General features: G+C 49.7%; 1 protein-coding gene across 2 annotated transcripts in view; it reads right to left on the reverse strand.

Annotated features, from left to right (window-relative positions):
* Positions 1-1959: 1959 nt before the first annotated feature.
* Positions 1960-22164, reverse strand: part of syt7a (synaptotagmin VIIa) — a 69696-nt gene continuing 49491 nt past the window's right edge. For both annotated transcript variants that reach the window (XM_060061899.1, XM_060061898.1), the window contains 6 exons: positions 16141-16243; positions 14529-14796; positions 13887-14056; positions 13139-13253; positions 11791-11990; positions 1960-11229 (listed from right to left, as the gene is read on the reverse strand). In XM_060061899.1, coding sequence (XP_059917882.1) covers positions 11125-11229; positions 11791-11990; positions 13139-13253; positions 13887-14056; positions 14529-14796; positions 16141-16243 — 961 coding nt within the window. In that variant the 3' untranslated portion in view covers positions 1960-11124. The remainder of the gene's footprint in view (positions 11230-11790; positions 11991-13138; positions 13254-13886; positions 14057-14528; positions 14797-16140; positions 16244-22164) is intronic.

The following is a 22164-nucleotide window of genomic DNA, read 5'->3' on the forward strand; positions in this document are numbered from 1 at the left end:
TGTGTTATGAAGTAAGCCTACATTTTGTGTATGGAAATTGTGTCAATGCATATTTATAGTCGAACATATAAATATGCATCGCTGCACATTGATTCAAACCCAGCTTCTGTTCCAGTCTCTTTCCCATGGTTTCACATACAGTTCCATTCCACACCTTTGTCACATCCTGTTGTGCTCTCTCTCTCTCTCTCTCTCTCTCTCTCTCTCTCTCTCTCTCTCTCTCTCTCTCTCTCTCTCTCTCTCTCTCTCTCTCTCTCTCTCTCTGGCACTTGAAGCTGCTCTCCACCAAGCGGCTGCCTCTGTTCAGAATGGTCTCTTTCATTTTTGTCTCCCTCGTCTCCTTGCCTGACATGTTGTAGTGCCAGGCCTGTTCATTATCTCCTCCAACCCAAAAATAACCACAGGGAGAAAAGAAAAAAAATCTGTGGATTATTGAGACCGACTTTCATTTCCTGCTTTCTTTGTCTCTCTCACAATGTGCAGATGATTGATATATTCAATTTCTTCTAATATTCATACAGCACTTTGTACATCGCAGATGCGTGCATGGGCCACGAGCTGCCTCGATTTGTGTTCATGAATTCCCATGTCTGCCGTGTAGACTTTCTAATAACAACGTGCCCCCTGGCGAGATTCCCCCCCCAAACCCAATAACCCAGCCACAGTGTAAAGCTCTAGTGCTGCACCTGAATTATAACCGCCAACCGCCAAGTATGTGCAGAAATTCCAGCCATTGTTTTCTTTCCCTTCTTCCTTTTTTCGTCATTCGCATTTCGAATGTGGGGGGAAAAACTGCGAGGGAAAATGGTGGGTGCAGCCGTTCTAAAAATAGACGGAGGTGAGCATGCGACGGGGGTCTCCCGCGGAGAGTCGCTCTGGGTTTGGCCTGCAGCCGTCTGTTGTAGTTGAGCGGAGGACAACACACCAGTCCCCAGTCTGCCCGTATGCTTGCTGCTCACCTGCTGTGGGTCTTCCACAGTTCCAGTGAGGAAGACACAAGCAGGAGCCCTGAAGCCTCCCTCTGTGTGTAGGAGGGTCCGCTGTATACCAGTGTCCTCCGAGTGTTCTGGTCTGCCTTGGACCCGGCCCGTGGCGGTGTTAACCTCCATCGAGTATTAACCCGGCTCTGAAAGGGCTTCTTTTGTGTGGCAGATCTGGCGGACATGGTCCTCTGCCTCCCTTATGTTCCCCGAGACGTATCTATCCTTCTCTCTCTGCGACTCCTCCTGTGCTTAACAGGCATATATGCCACCTGACGGCTCCTAATAAATTGCCTTGTCATCTTTTCAATTTTGGCTTTCACTCAGCTTTTGCGTTAATCCCGCTAAGGAGCGAGGAGAGAGGGCCGGGGGGGGGGACGTTACTCTGACAGGACTGGTGTACGCCACAGGTCTGGCTGAAGGCCTGTGACACACTGGAGATGGAACGGTGGGAGAGATAGAAGTGTAATTCAACAGGTTGCGTTGAAGATTTCCTTTCTTTTAGTGAAGACTGGATTATTGATGACATGGTTTGTATTATGGGTGACAAGTCTGTGTACGCACAATCAAGTTGACTAATTAAGAGCTGTCCAGGCAGCGTGAAAGGATGCGTCTTAATCTTGCCGTTACATGAGGGATTCCCACTGTAATACTCAAGAGTGAATAATACGATAGCTGATGAATGATGTATTATAGCTAAGACTTTCTGCTGCAGAAAAATTGTGTGACAAATTGGGCTCATATACTTTACTGCCGTCGGCTTTCATGTAATGAGCATATAGATCAAACATAAAATGATGTTTTTTAAGCTCTAATTGTTATATTAGTCACCCAGCTACCATATTGTATGTATGTATGTGTGCATGCAATTAGACTTTTACGCTTAGCAGAAATAACTCCACCAACAGCATCACTCCCGTGATCACTTATTCATGCTCGGTAAATCACGTGCCAGGACTGAAGAACCACTCCAGGCGGGCATAGTAAAAACAATTCTTTATTATAGAACAAAATCAGAGCTCAGCTCCATAACTCCGCCATCCCAACACACCTTATAACACAGAAGGATGGGGGAGGACCAGAAAATCAACCAGATCACAGTCCGCTCGGCCCAGAAAATAGGAGAGGCTGGAGGAAAGAAAAGCAACAAACACAAAAACCAAAACAAAACACGTAACGCAAAACCCTAATTGTTAGCGGGTGTCGCCAATGGGGCGTGGCCAACGGGGCGTGGTCAAAGGGGATCCCTCTGGCCCTCTGCTCTCCTGTGACGGGGGGGTGCCCACGAAGACACGTCCCTCTGACTCCCCCTAAGGACTCTCCTGCCTTCTTCTGGACTCCACCCCACCCTTCCCCACCTCCCAACTACAACAATCAGCCTTCATTTAGGGGCGGAGACAAGGGCGGTGATCTCGCCACACCTGTGAGGTCAACACGGGGGCGGGGTTTCAGAGGAGCAAAGAGAGGCATCCACGGATTGAAGGGGCTGCTGTCAGAGAGACGAGACAACCGGCAGAGTGAGCGAGAGAGGAGAGAGAGTGAGAGAGACGTGATCAGGGCTCAGGTGAAAGTTGCTGTGCCTTCAGACCCCTGGGTTTCCCACCTTCCTCTTCAGACTAAATGGAATGTTTCAAGTTATAAATAAGAAGGGAGAGCAGGGAGAGAGAGAGAGAGAGAGAGACAGGGAACCTATGCCCCCCTCCCCATCCAGTAAGAACCCGTTCCTAGTCCTCAACACAACAACGTCAACGGTACTACACGCGTATGTACAGGGCGACCAAAACAACACACGGGAGCTATAGATACAGGAATCAAGGAATCAGGGGGGGAAGAGGAGGTTCATAATATTGCATGATTAGTGCTCATATTTCATTCCCAACACACGTAGTTGGACCATGATTAAGGCTATCCTTGCGCTCCTACTAGGGTCACGTGGTTAGCTAAAGGGGGGGCCCCAGACTCCCCGGCCACCATAAGCAGTGTTTCACGTCGAAGCATCCCTCAGTGGAGGAGCGTGTTCCTCCCCGACGGGCTGACAGCTGCCCTGCCTCTCTGTGGGTTGGCCCTGAGAGGAGGGAGGCTGTGGTCACATCTGTTTCGCTAAGGTTTCTTTTTGGGAGTTGTTAGGATGAAAACATCTTGTGCTGTCCCCGCATGGCTCAGTGGGAAACAAAATGGCAGGAACTCTGCACAAATCCAACTTATTCGATAGTGACCTATTTCCCTGGTGGGGAAATCGCCTTCCGGACTACTAATGAGCAAAGAGAGAGAGAGAGTTCGGGGGCAAGAGACCATGGATAACTGATTAATTGATCCAACTCCAGGCCAGGTATGACTGCGAACAACTCGATGAAAGAGTAAATGAACTACGAGGCCAATGTTGTGAAAATCTATACTCGCACAAATGAAATCAAAGACTATAATGAAAGAGCATAGTGGACATTGGGGGAGAGAGACGGAGACAGAGACAGAGAGAGAGAGAGAGAGAGAGAGAGAGAGAGAGAGAGAGAGAGAGAGAGAGAGAGAGAGAGAGAGAGAGAGGACAACTGAAAGAAAGAGAGAGAGAGGGCATCTGTCAGTTTCTGCAAACGTTGTTCAAACACACCTTAACTCGCTCTGAGTCACATGATACAACTAGGAGGCACTGCACAGAGAGCACTAATACTACAATGGACCTTACACACACGCACAGACACACGCACAACTACTGCACAGGGTCCTATTGTGCGTTCAAATGCACTCTCCTGGTGGCCGGAGCCTCGCTGTGTGTTGTCAGGAAAATAACAAAATAACGATCAACAAACCAACAGATAACAGAAAGATATACACACCCTTTGGTTCCCACTGGGCATAAAAAAATAAAACTAAAGCAGAAATTATACAAAAAGACCCAGTGACACCGCAGTTTACAGAAAGCATATTCGCAATAACTGGCTTATGGACGGCTCTATGCGTTTCCCTTTAGTCTACCAAGTATATACTATTAACCTTACTAGGCAGCTAAAATCTATACAGTACTGTCATTTTGTCATATAATTATAGATATTTATACACTATACAAAGTTGGCAAAAAAACATAAATAAACATGAAATCATAGGTTCGATTGTACACCTCTCAATGGTGTGTTTAAAGTCAGAGCACTCTTTGTTGAAGAGGTGAGCTATGGCAAGCTGGGAGGGAAGTCAGGCCGAACAGAAGGAGTGGTACCCGCCACATCCAAGACATGACCACGCCGCCACCACAGGAAGCCCTGGAGCGGCCGGCTATTGCATTTCTTGCTCATATTAACTAGGAACGTCGAAAGTTATAAAAGCGAGATACTGCTGCTTTATTGATCGCTGTGGAGCTTTAGTTTATTTCCCGACAACGCTGTCTCATTCGCCATTGTGAATGTTTTCAAAAGCAGTTTGGCCTTTAAGAAAGGGTTTTGTTTCTTGCATGTCAATTCATGTCCGTGTGTTTGTGTGTGTGCATGTGCACGTGTGTGTGTGTGGGAGAGAGTGAGTACTTGTGAGTGTATTATTGTGTGTATTCGTGTGCGTGCGTGCGTGTGTGTGTGTGTTTGCTAACGTGCAAAACCTCCCTCAGAGGGATGCAGTGACCAATAAGGAAAAGGCCACATCCTGCAGACTGCTGCAGGGTAGTGCAGGGTGCAGTCTCATGGCCGTGTCCTAGTCTAGTCTGTGCACGCTTGGTAGAGGACTAAAAGTAGCCTGACATTGACAAGCAACTTCTTCCCCGCACAGAGGCCGAGTGCCAGACACACGGGGCTAAGGCATATGGAGATTTGAACTTGGGTGCAGATATACCTGCTGTGAAAGACGTAGCCTCAAGTCCTGGCCATGTTCTGGTGTCTACAGGCTTGGCCAGGACAATGTAAGTCTGGTGTAAAAAAAATAAGTAAAAATGATTACCAGGGTGGTTAGCGAAGTGTGCATGTACACACACACACACGAGCTAAAGACTCTGAGTTTGTGCTTGGTAATCTCTGCCTCCAGAAGTGAGTGCCTCAGTCCCGCATTGCATGTGCTTTCTGCTGCTACAGGGTCAAAACGCCGGCACCCACTCCTCCCTAGCATCGTTTCCCTGGCTTTACCAGCACTACTGCAATAATGTGGCCAAATGCAATGAGCAAGGCATCATTAGGGTGTTGGCCAAATCCCATGCTAACACAATAGCATTACAGTAAATCCCAAGGGCCTATGAGCTGAGCGGGGGTTTGTGATGGAGAGCCAGGCAACGCAGACAGAATCATTCCACCAGGATGCTTCCTGTTCTCTGCTACACACAGCAGCACACCGTACACACAGCGCTGTGGTACATCTCAAGTGTTATGCAACGGAACAGATCCTCCACAATCCTGTAATGCAGGCTGCGTAGCCCGTAGTGTACCTCAGGGGGTCTGTGTTATGGGGGTGAGGGGCATGAGGTTTTTTTGGATGTGTCCACGTTGCTATAGCAGTCTTGGCATGTCATTGGGTATCACTCCTTCCCATTAGTCGTCCTTCAGCCCGACTTGCAGAACCTCCCAACCAAAATACAGCGGGGCGTCAAGAGCCCTTAGTCAAGAAGGGCGGAGATATAGGACCAGCATCATCAACTAACGTTATCATGAAGCTTTTCTTCATCACTTCAAGTGGACAAATGAAAACCCAGCGTACAACAAATATTAACCTTTTTTTAAACAACAATATTTACACAAAATTCTCAAAAACAGAATAAGGATTTTTCTCTTTTGTTTTTTGTTTTGTTTTTTTGTCTTTTCGGTTTGTAAATAAATAAACTCCAAGAAGCACGAGAACACCAAGCACATACATACAAATAGACCAACAGTCAAATGTTAAAAAATAAATCAATTATACATATATAGTACTCATTATTGTTTTTAATATTCATGTTTCTTACTATTCATAAATAATTCTTACTCAAACCCTGATTGGGAGAAGTCACATTCGGCTTTCACCAAATGCTTAAAACAATTGAAACGGCGAGCTGGAGGGGAGGCTGCGTCTGATTGGTCAGGGCACAACAGGCCTTCGGACAACATCATCCGATGAAAAAAGAGAAACAGCTGCTGAAACATATGCAAGGGCAACCAAAGAGACTTAGGACAGTCTCCCAGAGAGAATAAAAGGGTAACGCGTATGGGACACCGATGATGTCAAATATGCGTTACCCTTTTCCTTCTCTCTGGGAGTCTGTCCTGGGTGTCTGTGTCCATGTGCTGCGCGTGCCACAACATAAACACGGGCGACCGACGGACTTAAGACCGACTCTCAGACAGAATGAAAAGGGTAAATCGTATTTGACAACGCCATGGTAACAAGGTGAGACCCCTCCTGCCAGAGTGGCTTGTGGTTCTAGGGGGCGGGGCGGAGCCGGGGCGCCGAGCAAAGCAGGGGCCCAGCCGTGACACTGATCAATTCAGAGAGGAGCAACGTTGTGAATAATGACCACAGAGGAGGTGGGAGTCCAGGTGGAAGGACTTGTCCTGCCCTCTCCAGGCTAACCATCTGTCTTGGCCACACACACTCGAGCTCCGCCCGACGGTTTTGCACTTCAGATAAGGGAAAGTTTTAAATAGGACTTTATGTGGTGCTCTGTAGAGACCTGTCCACAACGTTGTGCCCGGTGGTGGTGTTGCACTACGGACTAGGCCTTAAGTCTCACAAGTATCATCATCTACACCTTCATGTTGACGCAGAGAGTCCCACGCAGAGAACTTGAGAGACGTTTACACACAGAAGAGCTGAGATGAATAGGCTGGATGCTTTAAGTGGTAGTGGGCTGTCACACTGCCAAGAGCTTTGGATATCGGATGCAGAGAGTGTGCCAAACAAATCAAGTAAAGAGAAGGCCTGGACAGGTGCACTCGGAAGTGCTCCTTTTGTGCCTTCTGTGCTCGCTGCTCATTGTCGCTTACCTGCCATGAGTGCATTTGATGCAAAAAGTTGTTCAAACATCAGTAGCAACCTAGGTATTCCACAATGAGGTCACCTTGAATACTTTGCCTTGGGCTTGGAAGAGAATAAAGTTTACTCTGAAGAAGACCACTGAAATGGCCAAGACAACAGCCAAGTTATTCAAGCCAAAGCTGCTTTTATGGCATCTTCCGCAAGAAATCTCCATGACCTTGAATGTGTATTCCTCAAGTCATTTACCAATCAGCCCGGGACTTGGCAGTAGTAGCTTCACTTACGGGATTAGCAGCAAATGTTTTAGTTCGATAATAAATTAAACAAAATGAGAGTATATACCTCCATTTTATCTTTGTACGATATGACTATAATAAAATACAAAAGTAAATGCCAGTGTAAGCTGAAGGCATGGCTGTGGATCGTTTGTCCAGAAAAGTGCTCTATTATTAACAACAGACTCTACCGCAGAGATGTGCACTCTTATTTCCTCTCACAAACAGCAAGAGTTCCAGGCTCCGTTCATCCTTTTTAGATCACAAAACCCAATCGGGGCCTGGTTACCGATAATAAAACACTTCCCGCTGATGGTACAACCGTCCCCCAACAAGCCTATTATTTTGGCTAAGCGGCAGAAACGGTGCGTTATGTTGTCGTCCGCGGCGGGCCGGCACACACAGACCTGCTCTTTTCCATCTATGCCGGGGACAGCCACACACATAGTGACGATGACGATAGCTATGAGGACACCGACTATAGAACTACACTAACAGAGCACATCAATATTGAAGCGGAGCCCTTCTACATGGCCAAAGAACTAACGATCCCCCCGGCACGTTGCTCTGCTCGTAGCAAACGTAAATAGGATGACCAGCAGCACCCCCAGGTACAAGCATGGCCAGAAATATACCCCCTCTTCTCGGATTCCTAATGGGGACGTAATTTGCAACGACACACGAGACAGAGGCTTTCAAAATATAGTGGGTCATGTTCCACGCCTGGCCAATTGTTCTGAAGGATGCTGGAGAAGAGCAGCTTCAGCACCAACAAACCGAGACGCAGCGCCTGGCAACCGAGTCACATGGGGATAGTGAGAGAACGACTGCACACGGCCTGTCTGCACTGCCCTTAGGGAACCACGAACTCTTGTCCCGATGTCTGGCAATAGATTGATTATTTATTTATATCTGCGTTGTCTCGGCAACGGATGTCAGGGTACACAGAAACTCTGGCAGGTAAGGACGACACGAATGATGACGATGAATTAATGACGCTCTAATGACACACCTTTTGGGACTTATGTCATGCACATGATCAGCAATGGAAGGGAACATGTCTGTTTAGAGTGACGGTCGACGACAGTGCACATGCAAAAACATTTGCTCTCCGTTTGCGCAGCTAGTCATGTTCAGGGTGAACACTTACTTTGAGTGGAGGTAAATCAAATGTACAATCAAAATACGCAATATAAATATTATAAATAGATGCCTGTATGAACTGGTCATTAAGAACTTCTCCACCTCTGGCTTAGCACGTCTCTTCATTTACACAGGTCGTTCTTTATGGCTTACAGTATTCGTGTTGGTGTATTATATGGCTGTTGTATCCATGGGTACGGACATGGCTAGCTGAGCTCACTGCGCCTGACATTCAAAGCAACTGCATACCCTGTGTCCCCAGGAGATCAGGGAACGAGACGATCACTCCAGTGGGTGAACCGCACTCCTCCACTAATTAAAACAAGACAAACAAAGCACAACAGTTCTAACAACAGAACAAGGTCATGTCTCAGGCTCAGCCGCTCAGTCAGGGGCTAACATTTAACAAGCAGGACTAGCTCTGTTTAGCCTGAGCGCAGCTGGGATTGTGTGTCAGTAATGCTGTGGTGAAAGCTAGTCCACGTCGCTTGTTGTCAAGGTATCTGTTAGCTGCTAACACCACACACATGCATGCACGCACGCATGCAAGCACACATACACGTTGGTGCGATCCTGGCCTGTGAAGCCCTCTGAGACTGTGACTGAGATTAATGGCTACACAAATGGAGGACTTGACTTGACACACATACATTGACACACCAGCAGCCACACAACGCACACACAAGCCTCATCCTGGGACCACCCAGAGCAGACCAAGCCTCACCCAGGGGGACCCCAGACCAAACCAAGTCTCGACCTGACCCCCCAAACCAGACCCAGCCTCACCCCCCATCCCTCCAACTGATGCTCTGCCGTTTCAGGAACTCCTCCCTTCGTTTACACCACGACCGAATCATCATCACATCAACTCAACGCCATCCATATTATTGTTATTACATTTGTCCAAAAGTGCCGAGAGAAAGTCCCCGGCCCTGGGTTCAGAAGGCAGGGCGGTAGAGGAGCAGGAGGAGGAGGAGGAGCAGGAGGAGGAGGAGCAGGAGGAGGAGGTGGAGCAAGAGGAGGAGGTTGAGGAGGAGGAGGAGGAGGAGGAATAGGGGAAGGAGGAGGAGGAGGAATAGGGGAAGGAGGAGGAGGAGGAATAGGGGAAGGAGGAGAAGGAGCAGGGGAAGGAGGAGGAGAAAGAGCAGGGGAAGGAGGAGGAGGAGACTGGGGTATCAATGGCAGTAAGAAGAGCAGGAAGAGCGCAAGATGAGGAGAAAGAGAAAAGAGAAGATAATATCTCAGTTCGGAACAGTTTGTTGATGAACACACACACACACACACACACACACACACACACACACCCCTGTAAATGCAAACGCACGCACACGTCACACGTTCCGCACATGTGAATGAATGGCTTATTTAAGGTCTCTACAGTGCAGAACAGCATGAAGTGTATATATATAACCACGTACATAGACACCCAGACGTAAGCACAGAGTAACTTCCATACTGTACACACACACAGCAGAGCTTAGGAAACATGCTCTTTGCTTCAGTTTGGAGATTTTCGTTGGAAGAACCTTTTCTCCTCTTCAGTTGGTTGCTTTCAGAAAAATGACATCATTGTATTTTGGGGGTGTTTGATATACATAATATCTTCTTTTTGTCTTTCTCCACGTCAGGGCCTTTTGTCTGGGGAAGAAGAGGAGTGGTCCTTTTGCGGAAGTTCATTGTGTTCCCGTCTCCCTGGTTCAGTCAGTCCGGGTACTTACTGAGCTTTTCGTTTTTTGTATCTTTGAATTTGTCAGAGCTACAACCCAGCACCCACAGCACCCAGAGCACACAGAGCACACAGACAACAAGGGCTCCGGTCGGGAGGACGAGAGAAACTAGTTGGGGGACAGGAGGACAGGAGAAAAGAGAAGGAAGGTAGAGAGAAGAAGATACTGTGTGTGTGTGCGTGTGCATGTGTGTGTGTGTGTGAGTGTGTGGGTGTGTATGTATGTTTGTGTGCGTGTGTTTGTGTGAGAGAGAGACAACAAAGTTAAGAATTCATTTTGAATCCAGCTGCTCTCTGGCAAAGTCAACATCAACCGTTCTTTTGATTGCTTTTTAAATTCAGATAGTCCACTGGTTTGTGGTGGAAATATCCGATTAACACGAGGGGCAGGTTGGAAATCAGATAAAACTGACACATCGAAAAGACAGAAACTAGACGCTTCTGGGCGGCACACATGTTTTGTGTGTCTGCTCATTATATAGATCTTTGCAGTTAAAGTCGTCTAAAGGTCTGTATTTGTTAAATACAGAGCATAATGCAGACTGGGAACAGTCATACATTGGCTTTGATCAATAAGTTATTTATTTAATCTTAAGTGTGGTGTATTTCTTATAGTAACCGTCAACTTATCGGCCGTGTAAATAAGTTGATCGGTATAAGAAAGAGAGATGGGCTGGCGTTTTAGGTCACGACCTTTAGGGGTCGCCGGGAGGGGAGGGGGGGGGACAACCCAACCTCCGGGTCAGGAGACGTGTAGCCGGAGCAGACGGATCAGAAACAGGGGGACCGTTGGCACGGGGGGATCCCGGGGGTAGACGGTGGCGCCGGGGCAGAGTGGGACGGAGGAGAGGGAGGAGCCCGACGAGGGGGGGGGGGGGGGGGGGGAGGAGGAGCCGTGGATCAGCGGTAAAGGTTTGAAGAGAGCAGATGGCTAATTGTACCCGTGTTCCGCAGCCCGGCAGCAAGTCAGTCTTGTGCATAAGGACAGGATCAAATTTAAGAGGAGCAGGGGGGGGGGGAGGGGGGGGGGAAGGACTGAGGTCTCAGGGGGGGGGGGGGGGTACTGGAATCTGGGCGGGGCCGATCAGGCCTTGAGGGCGTGCCATTGGGCGACGTTGGTGCGCGGTCGGCCCATCATATCCTTCCAGTGCTTTACCTCGGCGGGGCCGCTCTTCCAAGACAGGTAGATCTGAACGCACGGGGACACAGAGGGACAGAGGAGCGGACACCAGTCAAAGCCGGTCACAAGCTGACTTCTGAATCTTAATCCACCACGCAGCTACCAGCTGGCTCATTGGTCAGCACCTCATTCATCCTCTATTTCTAAATGTGTCGTTTGACTTGACTGGAAATTGTTTGCTTGTAATGCGACTTATATGTAGCCTTGCCTGTGAAGGAGGGTTGTGTTTATATTTATATTTAAGGCATTTAGACGCTTTTATCCAAAGAGACTTACAACCGTTCGTTCCCACATTTACACACCGACGGCGGAGTCAACCACGCAGGGCGACAGCCAGCTCGTCGGGAGCAGGCAGGGTGAGGGGCCTTGCTCAGTGACACCTCGACACTCGGACCCGGGGATCGAACTAGCGCTGGACTGGGCCTGGGAAGGCCCAGTACATCATTCATTCATTCATTCATTCATTCATTCATTCATTCATTCATCATAGGGCATAGGAAGCCCTTTGAGACGCTCACTCTGATACACTAATCATCAAATCAAATACAGTGAAAGGACAGTCGGGCTCACCTTGCCAATCACGTCATTCCGACTGAGCCGGTCCTTGTCCATGACGGTGATGATGATGGTGGTCTCCCGCAGCACGTGGGCGGGCACGTCGAAGGGGAAGGACTCGTTGAAGACGGGGTTGAGGCAGCACTTCATGGTCACCGTCTTCTTCTTCTCCACGCGCTTGTCCTTGTGCATGAGCCACAGCTTCACGTACGGGTCTGGAGCACACACACACACGCACACACACACACACACACACACACACACACACACACACACACACACACACACACACACACACACACACACACACACACACACACACAGGCACACGTACACACACACACACACACAGGCACACGTACACACACACACACACACACACACACACACACATGCACAGACACACACACCCATAGATGCAAGAACACACTCACACAAACACACATACACAAACGGACAGACACAAGAAACCACTCACACACACACATGCAGGCACACACATACACACGCACGCATACGCACCACGCAGACGCAGGTATGCACACACACACACACACACGCATTGACACAGACATTCACACACACAAATGCAGGTACAAACAGACACACAAACACAGGCAGGCACACACACACACACACACACACACACACACACACACACACACACACACACAGTGAGTAGGGGGAATATATTATGCGTCTAACTGAAGCACACGTTTGTGCGTGTTGACTTCATATGAGGGGTTCGTTTTGTAATTATCCTGGCGGGGAGTGGTCCAAAAAAAGAGAGGCAAGTGCGGAAGTGAAGCCAGTACCTAGTTAGAACTCAAGGTCAACCCATCCCCCGAGCCAAGGCACATACAGATGAGGTATTTATGGAAACAGGGCAAAGGCTTTTCTAAGATAAATTCTGGCACAGAATTACCATAACTCTTTGCTGCTGTTGTACTTAAAGTCCCTGCTCTTGCTGCTTCCCTGGGAATTAGTGGTGTTACAGTCGTACACCACAGCGTCCCTCTCATGAAGGGACCCAAAAACCATGTGAGCCATGCAGTGCCTGAAGACAGGGGCTGTCAGTGTGCACGGAGCTAAGCTTACACGCGCACATAGCGAGCTGACTCCCATTAGACATAAAGAGGACACGTAGGTAGAGGAGGAGCTGTAAACGGCGGGGGGGAGAGATCTGGCCGGCCTGGTGCGGGCAGTGGAGCCCAGCAGAAACACAGAGAGCCCGGTTAAGAGAGCGTGTTGAACACAGAGCCGGAGCAGATAGACTGAGGAGAATCTGGGGCGGGCTGTGGATGTGCTGCCGGAGGGTTTCAGATGACAATGCAGACGGAGCAAACCAAATTGTGATGTGTACCTGAGGTGCCTCCGATATCCATGGCTTTTAGATTGCGTGCTTTGATGATGTTCACAGTGATGGTGTTAGCAGTGGGATTATAGCACAGAGACACCAGCAGGTCACCTCGCCTTCCCTGGGGAAAGAGAGAGACACAAACACTTTTTACACACATTTTAAAGGGTTTTCTTTATTCCACAAATGGCATACATTTCCATTGGAATTTAATGTATGCAGTCATACATACACAGAAACACACACACACACACACCCACACACGCACACACACATAGACACATCCCCCCCCCCCCCACACACCCACACACAGAAACACACACAGCCAGACACACACACTCACTCACAAACATCCACACAACCCCCCCCCCACACACACACACACACACGCACACAAACACAATCACCCACACACACACACTCACACACATACACACAGACACACACACGCGTGCACGCACAGGCGGATGACTGGTTTTGTATTGCATGCTAGTGACAGATCCCAGAGCCGCTGTCCTTTCAGCACCAGGGCGACGGCAGATGGTGCATTGACTACGCTCTCCCTACACTACCCGGCACTGACACCAGAGTTCACTATCTGGGGCTGGAATGTTAAAACGAGACACCTGCAGGGGAGCGGCAACAACAGCAGCAACAACATAATCAGCCATCAGTGACGGATCGTGGCGGACCCCCCCCCCCCCCCCCCCCTCCCCTACACCCCACCTGACCGCCTATCATCCCCCAAACTCACCGCTCCATCCATGCAGGGCTTCAGCTCCTTCCAGAAGGTCTTGATCTGGCCCAGCTCCACCTTGTTGAGGGGGATGGACACCTCCCCAATGGGGTCGTTCCTGCTGAAGCGGTCGTAGTCCAGCACTTGTAGGTACAGGGTGCGTTCCCGGACCTTCTCGTACGGGAACCCTGGGGGGGGGGGGGACAGAAGGAGACGGGCTGTGACAGAGTGCATCGAGAGGCCAGCTATTGATGGGCGAGGGACAATGAGCTGAGGGGCTGAACGACAAGGATGGGCGCCTTGTATCATGAGTGCACTGAGGGGGGAACAAAGCCGGGGTTGTTTAAGTTCCTGAATGGCTTCTGGCTTCACAATGGCTGTCGTGAAGACAGTACCTGCTCTTCTGCTTCTGTTGCATGTTTTTGAGTAAGGAAGTGTGTGTCTGTGTGTCTCTGTGTACGTGAGTGCACACGTGTGTCTGTGGGTGCGTGCATTTATACACGTGTGGGGGTATGTGTGTGTGTGTGTGTTTCTTTAGCTGCGTGTATACGTGCCTGTGTGTGTACGTGTGTGTGTGTGTGTGTGTCTGTGTTTGTGTGTATGCGTGCTCCAACAGTAAGGGGGGCTGTACCCCCACCAGCGCTCCCATCACTCACTGACCCTCAAACAGGAAGGTCTCGTTCCAGTGGGGGTTGAGGTTCTTCCTCTTGACCTTGGTCTCCAGCTTGTGCTTCTTGTCGGGCAGGAGGTAGAGCTTGACGAAGGGGTCCGACGTGCCCGAGAAGTCCTTGGCGGGGAGGTCCTGGCCCTTCAGGATCTTGACGGTCAGGGTGGAGTCCTGGAAGCTGTAGCCGATGCTGAACTGGATGCGGCCCAGCTTCTCGCTGACGGGCCCCTCGCCGTCGTCCTCCTCGGACCCCGGGGACAGCTGAAACGAGCCGGGGGCGGGACACCGCGTGTTGACTGAAGGACTGTGATCTCGTTTCCCACACACTCTCTCTCACACACACACCTTCTCAAAGCGACACTGGTATCGGGACGACACAAAACACATGTTTTCGCAGCGAGATGCCGGCACAGAGCGCTCATTTTATGAGGCTGCAGAACAAAAGGAGATTGGCCTGACATTAAGCAGACGGCGAGGGTTTAATTGCACGACTGATGTTCTTAAGAGGCAGCAGGAACCCTGATTGAAGATAGGGCAGCTCTAGACCTCCCATTATCTCCCTCTCTCCCAGACACTCTCCCTTGCTTTAAAAGGTCCTAAAAAGCTCTTATCTGATGAAACCCAATAGACAGAGACAGAGACAGTCCCCCTCTGTCAGGAGAGAGAGAATGATAAAGAGAGAGAGAGAGAGAGAGAGAGAGAGAGAGAGAGAGAGAGAGAGAGAGAGAGAGAGAGAGAGAGAGAGAGAGAGAGAGAGAGAGAGAGAGAGAGAGAGAGAGAGAGAGAGAGAGAGACTATGGTTGACATCCTTGACTTGCCGCTGTATTCACCCCGTTTTGATTTGGCTCTCCCTCTTGCTCATCCACCACCCCCATCCCTTCCTCCCTAAACCTTTTTTCTCTACACTTCCTTTATCCTCTGCTGTTCATCTCACTCCCTCTCTACTAGACTGCCAGATGGGGAGGGGAATAAAGAGTGTTAGAGAGAGAAAGAAACCCAAAAAGTGTAAGCTCATTTAGAGTGGGATCCGCTCAGACAACACTGCACTAATGACACTTCCAAAGGGACGCTTTGCATATCGCCCATCTCATTTATAGTCCTAAAGACTCCTTGAGTCACCGATGAGTCACCTTTGTGCTTGAAAGTTTTGCTCCTTCTAATCCTTGTAACGGAGGTCTTTGTTGTGGTATGTTCCCCCTCCGCACGGCAAAGTGTTATTTGTTATTTTCGCGGTCAACGTGAACCCGCCTTCTAACACCCAAACTAAATCACAACAGCGTGAGTCACCGGTGACGCAACGCCTGACTTGATTGCTTCTTTGAAATGCTGCCTCTGTCATTCTCAGGAGCTGGCTTTCCTTACGCACCTGTTGGGTTTCCCATTAGCACGGCCGTGCGTGGCTCAGCAGTCTGAGCGTGGTAATGGAGGGTGACTGACACAGGGGCCCCGGCGTATGGGGCCCACGCTTTGATTACTGGGGCAGGTGTGGGTCGTGGGGTACGAGGGTAGGGCTGGTCCGAGGGGGAGGAGGGGTGATGGAGGTGAAGGGGTGCTGCGCTGGGTGAGAGGGGGGGTGGAGGGTAGGTGGAGTGGGCTGGGTCTTACCATCACCATGTCTCCAGTAAGAGAGTTGGCCAGGTCTGTGACAGAGGAACGCCCGTCAGCATCAGGGGGGTGGCCCTTGGGGCTGTTCACTGGCTTGTTGCCTCTGAGGAGGGAGAGGAAACAGACAGCAGTTGGTGCCGGGACAGGGCGGTGGTGAGAGCGACGCTGACCAGCTACCATCCAAAGAGGGAGAGGGAGATGGAGGCAGATAGAGATAGGGTGAGTGGAAAGAAAATCCCAAGAATACAAAAGAAAAGGGGAATCTGCATCTTTTTTTTGTACCATTTTCCCACAAGTGAAACATTAAGTTCAGGGTTGCATCTGGTTGGGGGGTTCTGTTGGAGGTTGAGCTGCCTCTACGTGTAAGTTGAAGATGGGGCCGCTGCCAAATTCTTCACCCGAATGAAAAGTGGGCACCCGAATTAAGGGTTTTTTCATGCGTCTAGCCACTCTGAGCGATGATTCGATTCGGGGATGTCTCTACAGAGGTCTACTTTTGGTAAGCATCCAAAAGAGACACGTTTCACCCAAAGAGACGAAACATTTGACACCATTTGATATTCTTTATAACATACATGATGTCTCCCCCTATGCACTCTGAACATTTATACAGGACACACATGTATAACGACACATATATACGTGTGACAGCACGTTGTTCTGGGCTGACAGGTACAGAACACATATAGGACAGGGACAGATGTTGGGGGTCGCGGCTCATTTCACAGAATCTGCAGTTTGATGGATGTGTGAGAGCGTTGACTATTACAGCCAGGCGCACTAATTAAAGAGATGAAATTAAACAGACATGTTTGAGGGTTCAGGGGCCTTGCAGCAGCATCTGCTGCTTGGAGGAACATTTAAGCATTGCTGGGTGTTGTCCTAGAAGATTGTTAAAGAAAACACCACTTCCTGTTAGTCATCCGGAGAGAAAAGCCTCTACATTCAATGTCATTAAAACCACAAAGGCAATCTCTCAAAGCAGTGGAAAAACAACAACAACCACAATAGCAACAATAGAGAATAGATAATACACAAATAAGAATACGGAAAGAAATGAAAAATGAAGTTAAGAGTCAGAAAGCGGTGAAAGAAGGATTGACAAGGTGTGACCAATGCGATGTGAGACACCGGACACACCACTGAAGAGAGAGCACTGAGTAGCACACGGGTCAAGGCACGAGAAGAGGCGATGAGAAACACTGTTAGGCATCAGAACCAAGAGTTAGAGAGATACACAGGACAGGAGATAACACAGCGAAACACACGCCATTTACAGACTGAGGATGGACAGAGGAACGCGGACATGAGAAGGAAGAGGACGGACAAAAAACAGGCAAGAGTTAGAAAGCATATTCTGTTCAGAAGAGAGAGCGCATTAATACAGCAATGGGCAGCAGAGAAAAGACCCAAAGCAAAACAGAAGGCCTTCACAAATACCAGTATGTTAGAGAGAGAGAGAATTAACAAAGAAAGAGCTGCAAGAAAAAGATAGGGAAGAAAGACACAATAGAGACTTAGTTTGGTTCAGTCTTAAGTATCAAACAATAAAATGAAATGACAAACATAAAAAAAGAACATACAGAATATATCAAACAGGAGACGGAAGGGCAAACGTATGCTGAGGAGAGGAAACAGAGCGGAGAACATAAAGTAAGTACAGACACCGTCATTGATCAACACCAGAGAGAAGAGAGAAGAAACCATTCATCTTTAATGAACATAACTGAAAACACACAAAAAAATTGTTTCAGATATAATACCAAAACAGAATAATATAGAATATAAATATAATATAAATTACAAAAATAATTGAATGTGCACATTTAGAGTGTTGCGAAATACTTTTTTTACGTCCCTTCAAATTACATGACTCATAATCGACCCCACTTTGTTTTGCTGTAATTATCTAGCAACACTGTAAAAGTGTGGGTTTAGGGACAGCAGGCCAAAGCACATATCTGGCTATTGGAATCAATGTGGCAACATCATATAGAAATATGCAAGTTGTCACTCAAAGAGTGAAGGCAATGCTTAGTCAGAATAGGAGGAGGAGCCCCTGAGAAACTCTGTCTGTCTGGCCAGCATGTCGTGTGTTGGTCTCCCAACGGGGAGGAAATGGGCCTTCTGTGGATTGGACCGTACGTTTCTCTGGCACCAGGATTTTAAATTTGACGAGGACTGATTGTGAACGTAACAATGAGTTTAATTTTTGTCCAGTATTTGTGGCAGAAGACACAGACAGAACCGCGAGGGGGATATACTGACACACAGACAGACAGAGGAGGCAAGCAAACAAGACAAGGGAACACAGACAATCACTCTGGGCGTTTCAATCGGCAGATAAACCACAGCCAGAGGGGGGGAAGGAGGGAGGGCAACCACCTCTAGGGGGGAGGGGGAGGGAGACTACTCCTCTGTTAGTTGTGGCAGTCATCAAGGGAGGGTCACTGCACTGGCTGGATGCGTGCTCACTTCACCCAGAGACTGAACTGCAGGGGACGAGTTCAAAAGAAGAGCAGAAAAGGCTGACTCAAATAAAACAAAATAAAAGAGACATCGGAAACAAACAAGGAGGGCGGGGTCCTAGGGGGTTTGGTTTGTTGTTCTCATCACCAAAGGGTGGCCCTAATCTCAGGGGGAGAGGTGGTAGTCTAGGGAGGTGACCTCCTCCTCTTCCTCCTGCTGCTGCGCCCCCCTGTGTTCTGAGGAGGGGGAGTCTTCACACATCATTCGTCCATCATGCGCCATTCAGCTGTGGGGGGCATTCTCAGGTGAGGGCTGGTGCATTCAGGGTGTCCTTCTCCCCCCGGCTCTACAGCACCAGCCCAGATGCTCTGTACCTGGAGGCAGAGGAGGAGGTCTGAGTCCTGCTGCTCTGCTCTTTTGGTGTAACTAGGCCGTGCAGCCATTCGCCTTTTAGGGTGTAGCTACTCTAGTTTTGGGTTGTTTGCTTCGAATGTCCTCAGCCTCACTTGTAAGTCCTAGATAAAAGCTTCTTATAAATGTCTGGATGTAAATGTTAAGAAATATAGATTTGTTATATTAAGCGAATAATCAACGATCAATCAATGCTCAATATTCAAAGTAGTCGAACCCGTTCAAACTTCAAACTTTTCTTGTTTATTTATTTATTATGCGTTTCTTTGAATTCCCTTTGTATGCACGCGTGTGTGTGTGTGTGTGTGTGTGTGTGTGTGTGTGTGTGTGTGTGTGTGTGTGTGTGTGTGTGTGTGTGTGTGTGTGTGTGTGTGTGTGTGTGTGTTGGTGCGTTCGTTTTGGGCACACGGCCTGCAGTTGTCCCCTGCAGCCAGTAGAAGGCAGGCTGGGCTTCATTTTTTGGGTATTCTTAAAAAAACTTTAAGCAGGAAAAGTGGGGTGTTGGCATAGCAACGGCTCCAGAAACACAGACCATACATACAGGGTAGCGATGGTGGTGAGGCGGGGGGGCCCTGGCAGGAAGGGGGTTGGTCCCGTTGGGGGGGAGAGGGGGGGGGGGGGGTCCGCTGGTTGTAGGGGGGAGAGGCAGGGAGGGGAGCAGGGAGGGGAGGGCAGCAAACAGGCAGAATAACCTCACAGAACACATTGAGAAGATAAGGTAGGATATATGACAGGTACGGGTGAGAGCCTCACACACACACACACACACACATGGACGGACGTACGGAGGCAGACGGGGGGTGGAGCTTCACCGTCCTGTGATACTATCCGTTTGGTTTGTTACCTGACCGGGGAGCCAGCAGCTCGCAGGAGGAGGAGGTGGGGGGGGGGGGGGAGAGGGGGGGAGGGGGGAGGGGGTGAGACTCCACTCCGAGGCTGGAGAGAGACGCGAGAGACAGAGAAAGCCCATCTCCAGAATCACCTTGTTCGCACACACACACACCCATAATGCCCACCCCTCCACAACAACAACATACCGCACACAAACACACACACGCACACACATGCACGCACAAACATGCACACACACAAGCACGCACACACCCTGCAGCCGAATCCCTGTCGTATGTGAGCGCGGTCTCTCGGCGGCGCTGCCTGAGATGAGATGTGTGCGTCCTTGTCATCGGGGCACGGTGATGCAGAGAGCAGCGGCAAGCCGGCGAAGCCAAGCTCTCCTTATGTAACGCGGGCAGCGCCCGGCGCAGCGGCGCATGCGGCGGCCGCACCACGCGGGCAGAGCCGCTGGTCACACTGCAGCACTGAGCCCTGATGATGTGACAGCACATAGGGGCCGGCACACGCTCTGCTCTCTGTCTCGCTCCGGCTGCGGCGGCCCCGGGAAACAAGCCCGCCCAAAATACCTCACCGACGAGGATCAATATTTTTTTTTTTACCCGGGTTTGCAGCGTGCACGCGTTGGGCGGGAGCCAGGCTCCGGAGTCGTGCTGTATTTGTTTAACTCGGTGTTGAGGTGGAACAGGCACGGGGCGCTGAAGTGCGTCCTCCGCCAGCTGCAGTAGGACGCCGGTGTCGATGCAGCGAGACAAATCGTTCAATTGACAAATGAACGACGAGTGTTTTCCTCTGAGTCCGTGTGGACGGGCATGACTCCCTCCTGTTCTTCATCAGAATGCACAGCACACACCACCAGCGCCCTGCTGCTGCGCCGCTCCTGTCCCTGGAACGTTTAACTGGGTGGACAGGGCTCCTGGTGAGACCACTCAGTAAGGGAGTGGAGTTAAAGGATGTGGTGCTTCTGATCAACCCTCTCTCTTCCCTCCGCCTCCCCTCTGAGGGAACGGCCGGGACACTTTGATCAGCGCTCTGGTGAATCCCGCCAAAACAAAATCCTCCCTTCTAAAAATAAGTAAATCAATGTTTTAAAAGTCCATTAAACGCAGCAACTCAAACCGGGCAGACATTATGAATAGCCGTTTCAATCCGGTTTGCCTCTGAGGCCGCTGCCGGCAGATTGGCACACCTGTTTCTCCTGTATTCCGTGGAGCTCAGGTTAACACTGCTAATAGCCAGGCCTACGCCATCACCGTCCATCTACGGAGCGGCGGAGCGGGGGGGATGTGCACTTGCATCGGCGACCTGCTGACTAGAGTGTCTTCTGCAGCGCAACAACAACAACAACATTGCATGGATGAGCACCAGGGGATAAACACGGCCTATATACCACTCTCCTGCCAGGAGAATGGACGTGATCTCTGACCCTATCTGCTATGCAGCGTACTCATGGATGAGTGTTTGAGTGTTCGTATGTGTATGTGTGTCTCTGTGTGTGTGTGTGTGTGTGTGTGTGTGTGGATATCTGAGCATATGTGTGTGTGCGTAAACACATGTGAGCGTATGAATGTGTATGCATGCTTATTTTTGTTTGCGTATGTTTGTACGTGCTGTTTGGTATGTATGTGTGTGTTTATGTGATATTGTGAGCAGGCATGTGTGCGTGCGGGCATGTGTATGTGTGTGTGCGTGTGTGTGTGTTTATGTGTGTGTGTGTGTGTGTGTGTGTGTGTGTGTGTGTGTGTGTGGTGTGTGTGTGTGTGTGTTTATGTGTGGGTGCGGGCATGTGGTATGGGTTTGTGTGTGTGTGATTATGTGGGTGTGTGTCTGTGTGTGTGTGTGCGGGAATATGTATGTGTGTGTGTGTGTTTAAATATGTGTGTGTTTATGTGTGTATTCGGGCATATGCATGTGTGTTTGTTTATGTGTGTGTGTGTGTGTGCCACTTTATCTGCCTGTTTCGTTCCCCTTCATTCTCCTAGCATGTGGACGTGAGTAAGCGTGGCTGCTGCAGGGAGCATTTGGCCCGGGGGGGGGGGGGGGGGGGGGGGGGGGGGGGGGGGGGGGGGGGGGATCTTATGCCGAGACCCCAGGGGCAGAAGTCATGGGAGAGGCTAGCGCAGAAAGGAGGAGCCCTATAGGAGGCCAACAGAGCAAACACAATCACCTCCACGTTTACAGGCCTGTGTGTATGGCATCGAGCCACATCAATGACGGCAAGATCCCCACGTCATCTTCCATGACATTTCACACCATACTGTACATGTGTGTTTGCATCGACATGGACGAGAG

The sequence above is a fragment of the Gadus macrocephalus genome, chromosome 9, assembly GCF_031168955.1.
Source record: "Gadus macrocephalus chromosome 9, ASM3116895v1".
NCBI lineage: Eukaryota > Metazoa > Chordata > Actinopteri > Gadiformes > Gadidae > Gadus > Gadus macrocephalus.